Source organism: Hippoglossus hippoglossus, chromosome 20 (genome assembly GCF_009819705.1).
Source record: "Hippoglossus hippoglossus isolate fHipHip1 chromosome 20, fHipHip1.pri, whole genome shotgun sequence".
Taxonomy (NCBI): domain Eukaryota; kingdom Metazoa; phylum Chordata; class Actinopteri; order Pleuronectiformes; family Pleuronectidae; genus Hippoglossus; species Hippoglossus hippoglossus.
This window is the reverse complement of record NC_047170.1, coordinates 12,287,645-12,302,053: the sequence shown is the minus strand read 5'-3', so window position 1 is coordinate 12,302,053 and position 14,409 is coordinate 12,287,645. Positions and strand designations below refer to the sequence as shown.

At 41.1% G+C, this 14,409-nt stretch overlaps 3 protein-coding genes and 2 long non-coding RNA genes across 7 annotated transcripts; 1 reads left to right on the top strand and 4 right to left on the bottom strand.

Moving 5' to 3' along the window:
• Positions 1-33: 33 nt before the first annotated feature.
• On the bottom strand, positions 34-567 carry LOC117754146 (2-oxo-4-hydroxy-4-carboxy-5-ureidoimidazoline decarboxylase-like). The gene has a single exon (XM_034572879.1). The coding sequence runs from the start codon at positions 445-447 to the stop codon at positions 34-36; it is 414 nt and encodes a 137-aa protein (XP_034428770.1). The 5' UTR covers positions 448-567.
• Positions 568-2,923: 2,356 nt separating this feature from the next.
• On the bottom strand, positions 2,924-4,251 carry LOC117754145 (2-oxo-4-hydroxy-4-carboxy-5-ureidoimidazoline decarboxylase-like). Of its 2 annotated transcripts, none has more exons than XM_034572878.1 (3): positions 4,128-4,251; positions 3,636-3,900; positions 2,924-3,471 (listed from the first exon to the last, which is right to left on the bottom strand). In XM_034572878.1, the coding sequence occupies exons 2-3, from the start codon at positions 3,808-3,810 to the stop codon at positions 3,122-3,124; spliced, it is 525 nt and encodes a 174-aa protein (XP_034428769.1). In that variant the 5' UTR covers positions 3,811-3,900; positions 4,128-4,251; the 3' UTR covers positions 2,924-3,121. The 2 variants fall into 2 exon arrangements, with proteins under 2 accessions (XP_034428769.1, XP_034428768.1); XM_034572877.1 differs by having other exon boundaries at positions 3,636-3,908; positions 4,128-4,250.
• A 2,156-nt stretch (positions 4,252-6,407) lies between these two features.
• On the bottom strand, positions 6,408-13,955 carry flt3 (fms related receptor tyrosine kinase 3). 2 transcript variants are annotated; one of them, XM_034572099.1, is made up of 21 exons: positions 13,950-13,955; positions 12,975-13,084; positions 12,764-12,882; positions 12,345-12,520; positions 12,020-12,158; positions 11,731-11,908; positions 11,248-11,348; positions 11,036-11,141; positions 10,714-10,916; positions 10,514-10,626; positions 10,238-10,374; positions 9,405-9,505; positions 9,206-9,316; positions 8,910-9,066; positions 8,663-8,775; positions 8,448-8,563; positions 7,993-8,115; positions 7,803-7,914; positions 7,600-7,699; positions 6,870-6,975; positions 6,408-6,703 (listed from the first exon to the last, which is right to left on the bottom strand). In XM_034572099.1, the coding sequence occupies exons 2-21, from the start codon at positions 13,061-13,063 to the stop codon at positions 6,488-6,490; spliced, it is 2,616 nt and encodes an 871-aa protein (XP_034427990.1). In that variant the 5' UTR covers positions 13,064-13,084; positions 13,950-13,955; the 3' UTR covers positions 6,408-6,487. The 2 variants fall into 2 exon arrangements, with proteins under 2 accessions (XP_034427990.1, XP_034427991.1); XM_034572100.1 differs by having other exon boundaries at positions 9,405-9,509; positions 10,242-10,374.
• On the top strand, positions 9,247-10,663 carry LOC117753772. The gene is made up of 3 exons (XR_004612309.1): positions 9,247-9,383; positions 10,246-10,421; positions 10,530-10,663. It is a non-coding gene; the product is annotated as an uncharacterized LOC117753772 (long non-coding RNA).
• Positions 9,645-10,212, bottom strand: LOC117753773. The gene is made up of 2 exons (XR_004612310.1): positions 9,998-10,212; positions 9,645-9,826 (listed from the first exon to the last, which is right to left on the bottom strand). It is a non-coding gene; the product is annotated as an uncharacterized LOC117753773 (long non-coding RNA).
• Positions 13,956-14,409: the final 454 nt, after the last annotated feature.

Here is a 14,409-nt window from a genome sequence, read left to right as displayed (position 1 = left end):
ACATTTGGAGTAAAACAAAAAGCATGTGTAGGGTCATGGTGCGTCATGGCGCACGAGGCCTTGGAGACGCAGGCGGCCGATCTTCTTCACCTCCTCGATGCCGTGCGCCCTCTCCACCGTGCGCTCGTGCTGACAGCGCTCGGACAGCTGCCGTAAAATGTTCGTCTTGTCGCTCATCCGGGCGCAGATGACGAACGGGAACCCGAACCGCTCTTTGTACTGCTCGTTGAGCCGAGCCATGCGCGAGGCCTCCCCGGACACCAGCGCGTCCAGCCCGGCTCCTGCCTGCTCCTCACGCGACTCCCTGCTCAGAGTGCCCCTCTGGAGGTCCATGCCCGCGAGGACATTGATACACCTGAGGAGGCCCTCTTTACCTGGACACAGGTGATGACTCAGGTCTGTTATTATAATGTCTATCTGCGCCATTACGCACAGAGTACATGTCATTTATATGCACTAAACCCCCTTAAAAGTGCCACCAAACTTTTCTTTGGGATTGAAATACAAAAAAAGACAAGCAGTTATTAAAGAGTAGCTGTGTGTGTCACCTGACTCTGGCAGATCATCGATGAAATCACTAAACGCAGCCTCCAAAGCAGATAAGCTCACAAAGGGACGACTGGACCACACTGCACCGGCTATGATGGGACATTTCTCCACCACGTTACCAAAAATATTCACAAAATCCTCATAAGACAGAGTGTTCACTGTGTTGATGTCCATGTCTGTGTGGAGCATCAGTACAGTCTTCAGGGACTTTATGATCCTCTTAGCAACAAGCAGGACCGGTTCTGCTGCAGCTCTAGGTGAAAAATAACTATACCACAACTTACCATAACAGCACAACACACAAACGTCAATATGCATACACATAATTGTGCTAGATCACTAGTGCAATCTAGTGCAACTCTAGTGTGCTCAAAGTGCAAACAGTAAAGTACGCATGACGCAATATATGCCATTTGCGGATCCATATCATGAGTCATGGCAGCACATATAACTATCTTCCAAATAATCCAATTTCAGCTCCTCAAACTAAATAATACCAGTGCAAATCTCTCCTATTCACCACTTTCTCGTGTGCATCAATCGCACATGCATGAAATGTACGCAAGAAAATGTCATCAGCAACTTAAACAACGACTAGAGAGCAAACAAAGCTTGAGAAGTGAACACGGTTGCCAACAAGGTTAAGAGATCAGGTGACACCAAGCGACGACCTTTGACCCTGAAAACTGGAGCCAATGCCAAAGTCCCAAAACTTCCCTGTGGTTCCCAGATCCAAAAGTCTACCCCCACAGACCCACATGTCGAGACATCACTGCAGAAATAAACATATTTAAAGCCTGGTGAGTCTATGACTAATTTCTGCATTCACATGGCGTGAATATATATACATGGGTGTGAAAGTTGACAGAAATGGCACGTGGATATGAGGTGTGGTCTGTGCCAGGGATTACACGAAGAAGGACACCCATGGGGCAGTAATTTGAGAAATTTATGGAGAAGAGAGGATTAGATCATCGTCGTGTGACTATAACGTCACTAAGCAGCAGATCATTTCTAAAATAGGGAGAACTTCCACTTTTACAGCTTCCAGTTGTATAGGGGGCGCTCATGAGGTGGGCCAGAATGAGTGGAAGCCTATATGGAGCTGTTACCCCAAAATGTGTACCAAAAAAAAAAAAGTCAATAGTCTTTGTTTTCGATATATTTGGTGTTAAAATCTATAGATCTAATTCTACAAGATTAGTTTCCAGTCGTAGTGAAATACCTTTCTGTTGGTATTTATGTAGTCACACGTCACTTTTCGGCATCTAGTTTTTTAGATGGTGATCCACTTTCTTTTTTGACAGCCAAATGTAAAAGGTGTCCTGTCGCAATGAGTCGTTAATCCATAACTGACCAATCAGCACGCATCAGCATCGGGCTAATGCGATATCTGCGAAATCACCCTCTGTAAGAAAAATCAAGGGACATTAGTATTTTTTTTAATTTCAATTCTGATAACATCAAGACTGTATTTGACAAAAAATGTATTAACATGTAGACCTTATTGTATAGAAGCTGTTGTCAAAAATGTTTTTGCCATTTAGATCTTTTCACTACATTTAATGAAGATCACCTCGTGACTGCCCTCTAGGGGAATTGTGACAGATTTCTGATAAAGAGAGGACAGGCCCTTCATAGACTGGCACTGTAAACATGTTGCCATCATCATTTAAATGTATTTATATCTGTACAACAAATCCTTTATTTCTCTCTGTGTTAATATTATTATATCTTATTCTATTCAATGTTAGTCAGCCTGGGCTTTCAAACAGGATTTCTTACCTCACAAGTTCCTCAAGTCATGGTTTTTTTTATGACGAAGACATTTCAATATTTTATTTTTCAATAAATGAAAGATTTGAGATGTTGAACACTCATATCTGCACATATTGCTGTGTAGCTGCTGCCAGAGCCAACTCAATGAGCAATGGTGACACCTGGTGGATGAAATCTGTAAGAGAAGTTAGCCCGTGGAGCTTTAAGGCTTTCAGGACCTGGAGTTTTTTTATTTCTACCAATATGAACCTTTAATATTTGCTCATTTTTGCTCAGATTGATTTGTGGATTAAAATACTTAAATACAAAAATGCGTTCGGTTTTGCATTTAGTCGTGATTTCTGTAAATGCTCTTAAACTATGATTTATAATTCTGATAATTCTAAATTACAGTATTGTTTTTACTCCATGTATACTTATAAATGTAAATATGCCTTGATAACACGTACGCTATGAGAACGTTTAATGGTAACGATGACCACTCAAAGCCTTTACAGTACAGTTTTGCCATTAACGCACACATTCATACAGTATCATGTGCAGCACTTTCTCCATTTTACAGTCAAACAAAATCTTGCCAAAGGACACTTCGGTATGCAGAATAGGGGTGACCGGGGTCCAACCCCCAACCCTCTGGTTTGTGGATTACCCGCTCTACCTCCTTTATTGTCTAAAATGTTCACAGGGTGATGGATGAATACCTCACATACATTTGGAATAAAATAAGTATTACCACCATGTAAATGTTTGATAGTAATGACTGGAGCAGGAGAGATTCCGCAGTGAATCAGGGTCATAGCTTGTTTGGAGCGTCATGGCGCACGAGGCCTTGGAGACGCAGGTGGCAGATCTTCTTCACCTCCTTGATGCCGTGCGCCCTCTCCACCGTGCACTCGTGCTGACAGCGCTCGGACAGCTGCCGTAAAATGTTCTTCTTGTCGTTCATCCGGGCGCAGATGACGAACGGGAACCCGAACCGCTCTTTGTACTGCTCGTTGAGCCGGGCCATGCGCGAGGCCTCCCCGGACTCCAGCGCGTCCAGCCCGGCTCCTGCCTGCTCCTCAAGCGACTCTTTTGTCAGGGTGCCCCTCTGGAGGTCCCTGCCCGCGAGGTCAGGGTGACACCTGAGGATGCCCTCTTTACCTGGACACACATGGTGACTGATTATTGCTCTGGATTGTTCATATAATTTCTATCTGTGCCATTACGCACAGAATAGAAGCCATTTGTATGCACGAATGTCCCTCAAAAGAGCCACCAAACACAATCATGACAAAATATTACCAAACTGTAGGTGTGTGTCTCACCTGACTCTGGCAGAGCATCGATGAATTCACTGAACACAGCTTCCAAAGCAGATAAGCTCGCAAAGGGACGACTGGACCACACTGCAGCGGCTATGATGGGACATTTCTCCACCACGTTACCAAATATATTCCCAAAATCCTCATAAGACAGAGCGTTCACTGTGTCGATGTCCATGTCCACGTGGGTGTGTGGGTCCTCGATGGTTGCACAGACAGTCTTTGAACTCCACCGAGGTCAATACACTGGTGGACACAGAACCAGGCCCCTGACGCCTGGCTTAGGTTAATCATTTATTTGTCATTTCATGTGATGTTGAGGGGAGGAGTTTGCTATAGAGCTCAAACGCAAGGGCCAAAAAAAATTAACACTGGACATAATGCTATCAAATGACAGAGGAATGGAAAAAAACAGTGAATGCGATTTATGACCTATGTAAGCGACAGTGTGGGTGGCCAGATTTTCTGGTTCGAGAAAAAGCAGCAACTTCTCACCTTCAGATGAACATTTAATTCCAAACATCCACTTATTCCAAACATGAGGGGGCTGCAAACCTGGCAGAGGTTAGTGGTAGATTTGTTTGTGTGTTTTTTTTAGTGATATCTGCGACACACACAATAAGAATAATTACCTCACATAGGAAACCAGTAATTTAACACAGCAGCCACAGGGATTAAACGTTACGCCACGAATTGACCGCAAGGGGGCAGTGCATGCAGGTGATATAGTAACATGGCAGGCTTTGACAATCCGCAGGTGACCGGGGTGGACCGTCAGAGGAATGAAGCTTCTCCTCTCAGCGAGGTGACAGATTCAGGCTGCACAGAAACATGTCGCTGAACAAACAGCCACTGACAGAACTGAGGTGGAGCACATGATCTGGGTCACACACCTACTCCGGGGCTAAGCTAACAGCCTGCTAACTACCACACGAGCTTCTCAACTAAGTATGATGTTAACAACCAGCGTCACAGTGCAATGAAACGTCACATCAGGTGTAAGTTGATAAGATGGTAAGATGATAACTTACTTAGTCACCGACGCACCCTGATCAAACAGGGATATTTAACACTATTGCAGAACGGACCTGTCAAACTTGTTTACTTCCCTCCAGGTGACATGAGCTGAACGCATGCGCACGAGGTTCGAGCGGAACGGAAGCAGCGTTGCCTCATGGGAAATTCGGAATTCAAAATTATTGTATTTTGAGAAAACATATCGTCGTAACAAGATACTTTTTTTTGATGCCGCCTATTTATAACAGCTTATAAACGTGACCACACGACTGGAAAGGCCATCAGTTAGTGTAAAGAATTAAATAACTGGGTTTACCTTAGTGAGAAGGTTCCAGCTCCACCTCCTCCATCAGTGACCCAGGCGCGGATGGGCCAGTCCCTTGTAACGTTGTTTGAGACTTTAAAGATATCCTTATCCACAAGTTGGTCTGAAGCCCTCATGGCGATATTGTGTCAGAGCCTGTGAGAGGTTTTAGCCACCCAGTAAAATTGGGGTCGCTTTCCCCTTCATGCCTGTACTTTTGGTGGCAAGGTTTAGGTTCATCCAACACAGACTCTGCCCTCCTCTTCCTCAAAATGTTCACCTTTCTTTTTAGCCACAAACACTTTAAAGTGAGTAAACACGCAGGGGTGAACTTGAGCGGCGGGAGAATGTGACCCTAAACCACAAAGGGCAAGATGCCACTTCAGAACGTGAGGGCAAGTGATGTCATATTCAGGGCTTGTCGGGAAATGAAGTACATTGAGATCGCCAAGAGCAATGATGGTAGCTAAGACTGAATACTACTCCTAATACAAAGTGTAGCAAAATGACCGAATTATTGTACATTATGGGACTTTTTGTCATTATTGATCGTACATCGTACAGAGGGCAAAATTATCATACAAATACGATAATTATCATTCATCTGGCAACACTGAACACAAGTGATGAGCTGTGACGTCGACCGTGCTCCAGCAGGGAATGTTATACAACCTGTACTGCAGCCAGCCACCAGGTGTCGACAGAGAGACTTTGGGGATCAGTCATGTCGTCCATCTTCATATATATTAGATTACAGTAGCTCCCTAACCCCACCAGAGGTCGCAAGATGACTGAGTGGATAAGAGAATGAAATATGAGAGGGCTGACAACAAGTTGACGGTTCACTCCTAATGTTCAATCAAACGACTTAGTTTTAACAGTAAATAGTCAAATCATTCGGGAAGGACAAACATGCATTGCAATCATTTTTCCTTTTTTCTTATTTATTATGCAAAGTAAATTTTATTGCAGGTGTGAGGCTTAAACTTTGTAACAAAAAAACCCAGAAAGCTTGATTTTAAAAATATAAATGTGTACAAAATGGTATTTAAACTGCATGTAGCTGCTGATACAAGAATAAGAGCACAGCAATTCCATTACAATATCTTACAATATATCAAGACAAGGGGTTGTTGCCATGGATATAATATATAATACAATTTAATAGCAAAAGTTGATCAGTCACTCCATAAACCTGTGAAGTCATAGCTTACATGTCTCCATTTTTGTCCATAAAATATTTAGGATCCTTTTCTGAAAACTTTCTTTCAGTTTTAGCTGCACAATAAAACACTATAGAATAAAACAAATACTGTATTAACATTCAGAACTTGTTCTCATAATAATTTGCTGACATTTTAATGCAATGCACAATGAAAGTTTATGCTCAGTTTATTTGAGAACATGTATGATTCTACTATATTTCATTAAAATACAAAATCAAGCGCTTTCTGCTGTAACTCTTGGGTTTATAATGAGAGGAAGAACATTGTATAAACTTTTTTTGAAATACATTCCATTCAGTTAGAGGCGATCACTCTGTATCAGATGGCTTCAGAGGTTTCTCCTCAGCTGTCACGTTGTCGGAGTCGGACATTTCTGCTTTGCTGTCTTGGGCTGCTTGGGTTTGACAGTAGTCATTCCTTGACTGCGTCTTGTTCTCCTCCTGCCTTGCCAACGCAGAAATGTCCAATACGGCCGCTGCATTCTGGTAGTCGCTGGACGTCTGGTCGAGGATGTTGTGGTAGAGCTGAGAGAGGAAGGAGGTTAGTTAGGAAGAGAAATAACTTGGAGTAACATTCACTGTTCATTGGTGAATGGAAACAGCTTAAACTCTGCTTCAGGTAGATTATTTCTAAATATCTGTTGTTAGTGGATCCTGCACAAAATACTTTGACCTTGCTCTGCAGACCCACCTTCTCCTCTCTGTCCGTCAGCTGATCACACACAAACGACACCAGTTTGGAGAAAGAAGGGCGGTCACAGGGTTCCAGGGCCCAACACTTACACATCATCCCATACCTGCAAGATAAATGGAAAGATTACAAAGTCATAAAGATGTTAAGTTATCCATAATATCTAGAGGTTTGCAGGATTTCGGTACAGATATACAAAAGTAAATAAAATATTCCATTCCAATTAAAACCTTTGCATTCAGAAATCCAGAGGTATTCTCACCAGATTGTGTTTTAAGTATGAAAAGTAATTGAAAATGACTACATTATACTATATTTACTGGATATTATCTGATAATTCTCACTCATGTATTAATATGTTTTCCTTAAATTAAATCAATATAATCAGTTTCTCATCTTGAAGAAGGTTGCATTGCTGTATTACAACTAAAAAAATTAAATTTTAACAAACAGTGATTTGCATTGAAAACAGGCTGGAATATTCTCACTGCACTGAAAAAACAATCCCTTTGAAATGTAGTAAAGTAGAAAATATAAAATACTAATACTAAAGTAAAGTACAAATATCTAAAAAAAAAGAAGTTCATTGCAGGTACAATCTATGTTATAAAAACCTCCACCAGCATCCAGTATACTTAATAAACCTTTTGTTTTTTACCCTTTCATTTTTGTGCAAATGATTGAAATATCAGTTCTGTATTGTATAGTGTCAAGTACTGCGGACACCCACACAGACTCATTGGCGTAGTACGGACACTCCATCTTGAATCCTCTCTCAATCATCGAATAGAACGTGTGATCCACCTTCATCCCGGGATAAGGAGTGACACCTGAAACCATCAAGTAAAAGAGAGAGAGACGTCATGTTTCGTATTGCAGCGGGAGCGGTTTTAAACATGCAGCTCGCGGAGAGTATTTGTCTGTGAAAGCTACCGAGGGAGAAGATCTCCCAGAGCAAGATGCCGTAGGCCCAGACGTCACTCTTCATGGTGTACATCCCATGAAAGATGCTCTCTGGTGCCATCCACTTCACTGGTAAACGCACCTGAGGGACGACAAAGCCATGTCACTTGTCACATCGTGTGCAAGAAGTGATAGATGATGATGTCGCTGTTTCACATACGTTTCCTCTCACGACGTAGTTGCAGTCGTTGTCGATGTCCCGGGCCAAACCAAAGTCACCGATCTTCACCAGTCGGCCTTTTGTCACTAACACGTTGCGAGCTGCCAGGTCTCGGTGGATACACTGCAGATAGAAAGGACCGGGTGTCAGTATATTCACTCCCACCACACATAACACATACAAGGACTAGTGGGGCTACTAGTTGGGTCTAAAATGTAAAAAATCGATTTGAAAATAGAATTTTCTCGAATCCCAAGTTGATGTCTTAAAACCACCAGTTCTGTTTGATTAACAGGCTAAAAATCCCAGGTTACTCATTTATTTTCAAGAAATAAAAGAAATAATTATAATTATTATATAGCAGAAACTTGGCAGTTGGTATTTTTGCTTAAAAGAACATTAAAAATGTCTGTGGGAAGCGTAGTGTTGACAGGTGTGGCACGTTTGTCTCTTACATTCTTGGAGGAGAGGAAATCCATGCCCTTGGCCACTTGGACGGCGAAGCTCAGCAGGTCATCAAAAGTCAGGGCTTGCCGCTCCTCGGTCTGATCATCGTTGTTTAAATACATCTCTGGGTTCGCACATGGGAAAGAGATGATTTACGATCAACACAGATCAGACCAGGTGCAAAAAAACATGCATGCTCTCCTCTCATGAGGCGTTTTCTGACCTTCGTAAACATCCATGTCACCTGAGCTGAGGGCGAGGAGGGCGATGTCCTCCTGCCCCCTGGTGGCAGCATGATACATGGGCACATAAGTGTCCACTGCTGTTTGCAGCTCACTGTGAAAATAAAAATTCAGATGTGAGATGCTATAACATCAAACTAGACTTCCAGCAGATCTGCACCTACATAGAAACTCTATGTTCGATCTCTCTTGTGCTGACATCTTCACTAAACTCTATCATGTTCCCACCTGGAGCTTTTGCGGGCCTGCAGGTTGTTGTACAAGTTGCTGAAACGGTCCTTGTTGAAGGCGTCGGTCACAGACTTGTTGTAACGCTCGCTGTTGCTCTTCAGGTAGTTCAGCAGGTCTCCATAACAGCAGTACTGGAAAATCAGGTATATGGGTCCTACATAGGGAAACACAAACAATAATAATAATTATTAGCAATAATACACAGATACTGTAAGCCAAATTCCCTCTTAGATCATGTGATATTGTGATACAATTTGTTGTGTATGGTTCTAGGTATCAGTGGTAATTTTTACCTAAATCTGTGCACGCCCCAAGCAAGTTAACAATGTTGCCGTGGTGACCGATGTGAGTCAGCATCTTCAGCTCTGACATCAGCGCCTCCTTCTCCACCGTCTGGTGCTTCTCTGCAGAGTCAGACATCACATCAGCCACTGACATGACCTCCATAACATTCAACATTTCCCTCATGGAGTAAGTGTGTGAAACGCTGACCTTTCAGCATCTTGACAGCCACCTGCTGGGACACCCCAGGCTTGTTGATGCCATAGGCTGTAGCTTGGACCACCATTCCAAAAGCCCCAGAGCCCAGTTCGCCACCTGCACATGACACAGAAACACACTGTGTATGATTTTCATTTTTATTAGATTAGATTCATTCTTAGAAGTATATATAAGTGCAGCTTTGAGGTATTTTGATTTGCTTTTTTTAAATTTATACTACTATCTACTATGTACTTTTCACATTAAGTTTATACATTTAGAAAAACATAGGATGGGCTTTAAAGAATAGAAAGCACTGTAAAATATAAGAGCACTTAAATTCAATTAAGATGCATCGAATTACACACACTCATAGATATCAGTCCTCTATATATGTCTATATACTCTTTTCGTCAAGATCCATGAATTATTTCCTGGGAAATAAGTGGAAAGGTTTAAAAACGCTCTATCTCCCAATATTAAGAAAGTTAAGTTAAGCCAACTGACTGGATCTGCACCAAAATTGTATGAGTTCCGTCCACCAAGTTTCGTGGAAATCTGTCCAGTAGTTTTTTCATAATCCTGCAACTAACAGGCAAACAAACAAACAAACAAAAACATACCCTCCTTGCTGGAGGTAACATGCATCAGTGTTAACAGTTTGTCTCTTTGCAAAAGTCCTGCCTTTAGTTTTAATACTTGTTAATTTAGATAATAATACATCTGTACTTTTATTTGAGTATGATTTTAAATACAGGGCTCTTACTAGTAATGTGAGTGTTTTCACATTGTTGGTTTGGTACTTTTAATTGAGGATCTGAGGTGCTTCATGTCTGGTGTAATTCATACCCAGCTCCAGATTCTCCCTGGGAAACTCCCATTTCTGGTCGTAGTCAAAGTCCTTGAAGTTGATGTAGATGTAATCATTGTCGCTGGGTCCCACCATCTGGATCATCTGCAGCTGGGGCTGATACTGGGGTTTCTATGAGAAGCACGGAGGGGGTTGTACTTATGTCATCATGTGTTTCTGTGAGTATCAATGTGTAACATGCACTTTCTTTTCTCTCCCCTTTTTGTCTGCACTATAAATTCAAGCTATTATTATTATTATTAATATATACCTTCTTTTTCACAAAGTACAAGAGCACCACACTGACTACTGCCAGAGCCAGAAGCAGAAGGAAACTGCCGGCTTTCAGCAGCAGCATGTTGTCGTTCTCTGTACGTCGGGCACCTAAAAACACAGAAGTTTCTAATGACATCAGTGTCATAAAAAAAAAGGTAAATGAACAACGTATTCTGATATGTGAACTAGAGCTACCTGTGGAGGCCTTGTATGAAGGTGGGTAGTCTATCGTGTTCGTACACCAGGAGCCGACTGAGTTTGTGAGGCAGAACCTTAAATATTGTCCAGTCGCTAGGTCTCTTCTCAGTAAGGTCTTGGTTGTTTTGTTACAGGAGACGTCAGAGTCTGTTTGAGAGGTGTCGGGGATCTTTAACCAGGAAGAATCTGCTTCACAGCTGAAAGGAAGCAGTCTGAATCAGAGTGTGTCTGTGCGCGTTTCTTTTATTTAACCAAAACTAAATCACTTTTTCGAGACTTAATGAGAACTTTAGGGCTACAACAGTGACAGTGATCATACCTGCCGTTACAAAACATCCAGGAATAATTTGCCGGGACAAGACTCACAGCCTCCAGGATGACGGTATCATTCATTTTGCTGAAGCCGAAACTGAACTTCGGTGCATCTGAAACAAAAAATTGTGGATTTATACATTTTGTGCCATTTAAAATAAAAGATATTGAAATAATAATAAAAATAATAATTAGATGTGCACAATAAATGTCTCCTACCGACAACACACACTGATATGGTCTTTGTTTCTTTTTGTTCTCCGGCCTCCAAGTGTAATTTGTAATCTCCAGGTTTGAGTGAACCGCAGAGCTGCACACTCCTGACAAAACAGTGTTGTAGTACATGGTAAATAGACTGTATTCATAGTCATATTCACCATTCATACACCCATTCATGCAGTGTACACGCTGCGTTCTCTAGCACACATCATTTATATACGATTGGGTTAAGTATCTGGCCCAAGGACACACGACCTGGAGGAGCTGGGGATAAAACCAATGACCTTCTGGTACGTGGACAACCCTCTCTTCCTCCCGGGCCACAGCCGCCCCACAAGTCACACACTTTATAGAAAAGATTTGTGCCTCTTCAATTCTGTACCTCATATCAAGTCTGCCAGCCGATTACTGTTGCTCATGATAAGACCTCTTGTGTACATTTGTTTCAAGTTGACATGACAACATATTTGGACATCACTTCACCTGTGTTTCGTCACCCATTTGTCTCTGCGGCATTTCGTGATGGTTTTATCAGGAGCCTCCCAGGAGCACCTCTGGAGCACAGGGTGGTAGGAAACGTTGGCTTGCAAACAGGAGCTGGACGCGTTCAGCGCTGGAACGATCTTACTCTCATTCAACTTGACAGAGAGGAAACCTTCAGCTGAGGCGACACAGAATAAAAATCAGGACAGAGACGGGTGGTAAACATGAGACTAAATATCAGAGAGAAGTGGAAGCATTGAGAATTATTTATTTGGGACAGTCTACTAACCCTGGACGTGAATGTAGACAGACTTAGTTTTGTGTTCCGGACTCCTGCAGGTGTACATTCCACCGTCCTCCACACTGACTGACTCGATGAACAGGTAGGCCATCTTACTGTTAGAATGGGAGTCATTTTTGATGCAGCTCTGCAAACAAAACATACAAAATGAAGCGTGAAGGTCATTACAGTCACTTCCGATTTGTGTCTCGGACTAAGGAGTATTAAAATATGATGGATTAGTTTTAAAACAAACATAAAGGGAGGGAATTCACATTTGTTCACATGTTAATTTAAGGAAAATCTCATTTGTCTTAGTGGAATATCACATCACCTTCTTCTTGACTGTAGCAGAGCATGCTAACGTTTTGGCGTTTAGCTGTTTTCCACCTTTCTCCCACACAGGTGATGGACGATTATACGTTTGTATCCGAGAGCGAAGGAGTAAAGACTGACCGGGACTCACTGTCACATTAGAAACCTCATTTTCCATTTGCTCGTGGTCTAGATCTAAAACACACAGTAAACGAGATTGAGTCACACGACAGATTTGACATTTGATCATCTATTTGATTTGTTTGATACAATATCTTAAATTATAAATAATCCCTGAACTGCAAACCACTTTTTGTCCAATTTTTTTAAAGGGGTTGAAGACCAAAACTGAGAAAATAAGCTTCATTCTGCAATTGTTCATTATGAAATCATATTTTGTAGTGTGCATTTAATTAATTTGTTTAAATATTAAATTACCATAGTCATAAAGTTGGGAGCACTCTTGTCCTTCTGCATTAGTGGCACAGCACATCATTCCTTCAGCAGAGTATTCAGCACTTGATATTTTGCTGTTTGCATTTGTCCCAACTTTGTTTCTGTTCAAAAACAAGGCGAAACACGATTATTCAGAAAATCCAATCTTACTATAATGAGATGGTTGTAGATACACTCTGGATTAACATCTTACCCAGACCATTCGACTGTAGGCTTTGGGCAGCCCTCAGAGATGCAGGTAAAAGAGGGGGACGTCATTCGGAGATCGACATCCTGCAGCATCAGCTGTGGTTTTGTTGGACGCTCTGCAAAACATTTCAAGCAAGATGTTAGTTTTACAACCACTGATGTATCTGCTGCAGTTGTGTTGTTGCCGTGTTAACTGTGCATTGTAGGGAGGACATAAAGACTGTATGATGAGCAAAATATTCATTGAAATGCATTTAAACAGACCAGGCTCACAGGCTACTAACTTAAACACGGCATTATGTTTCTGAGCAGCAGTTGGCACATTGGGTTGTCACTTAATGTAAAAGGTAAATGCAAATAAAACCAAAAGTTTAAAAGTTTCATACCAGCGCACACGTTTTTGCTGACAGGTCCAGATGTGTTCGGACAAGCCACCTGAAACACAGAACTCATTTCAACTCTCCCTTCAAGCAGAGTCCTGTGAGGGGGCATGAAACTATCCACTGTTAATTTCTGTTCTGATAAACAGAAATGAAACAAGAGCGGAATCAGTCAGGTTTGTGCCGTTTCCCTCACTGATGTTTTACAACCTTTTTATTTTTCCTGTTGCTAAGTGAATGATGTTCTCTAAAAGATCTCCAGAGTATGTCTCTTTAGTGGGAGGACAGAGGCACTTGGTGACACTCATACAAACATGTTACTATATACAAGAGCAAAAAATAAACTCATCTTAATTCATCTCAAATTAAATCCTAAAATCTTAAGGTTGCTTTGTAAAACCTGAAGTGCTGTCTCCTCTAGAACATGGTAATCATGCACATTCTCATTCCATTACAATCAATTAGAGTATACCACAAAAAAAAAAAATTAAGTGACTAATAAAGGTAGTACAGTTAAACATGAGGATCCTGGCAGCTGTTACCTCATGACTGGGGACACATGGGAGACTCTGTGCTGACAGGACGTCTGAGCCGAGAACCCCAACAACACAGAGCAGGAGAACTGCTTGAAAGACAGAACATTTCAGGTTAACTTTATTTAATCTATAAACTCTTATTTACATATTATTTATATAAAATAGAAATGTTTATATAAGAAATGTATGTAAATAGCTTTACATATTTGAAAAGGGCATTTTAAAGAGAGATATATATAGATATATTTATATATCTATATATCTCTATATATATATATATATATATATATATATATATATATATATATAAATGCAAATTGAAAACAGGTCTCATGGAATAAAGTTTTAGAACCTAACACTGTTATAAATTAATTGATTAATTGCATTTTACTTTTCAGTACTTCAACTTATTGATTAACAAACTATATATATATATATATATATATATATATATACCAAAACTTTTTTATATAGCACTTTTCATAGCATAGATTGCAGCTCAGGGTGATTTTCATAAATCAGA

Coding starts and splice junctions, on each gene's coding strand:
- LOC117754145 (XM_034572878.1), bottom strand. CDS start 3,810: ATGGACATCGACACAGTGAACGCTCTGTCTTATGAGGATTTTGGGAAT. Junction 3,472..3,635: donor CGATGCTCTGCCAGAGTCAG/GTGAGACACACA, acceptor ATGTGTGTCCAG/GTAAAGAGGGCATCCTCAGG.
- flt3 (XM_034572099.1), bottom strand. CDS start 13,063: ATGCTGCAGGATGTCGATCTCCGAATGACGTCCCCCTCTTTTACCTGC. Junction 9,506..10,237: donor GAGAATCTGGAGCTGGGTAT/GAATTACACCAG, acceptor ATGTGCAGGTGG/CGAACTGGGCTCTGGGGCTT. Junction 7,700..7,802: donor CTGGGAGATCTTCTCCCTCG/GTAGCTTTCACA, acceptor TGATGGTTTCAG/GTGTCACTCCTTATCCCGGG.
- LOC117754146 (XM_034572879.1), bottom strand. CDS start 447: ATGACATGTACTCTGTGCGTAATGGCGCAGATAGACATTATAATAACA.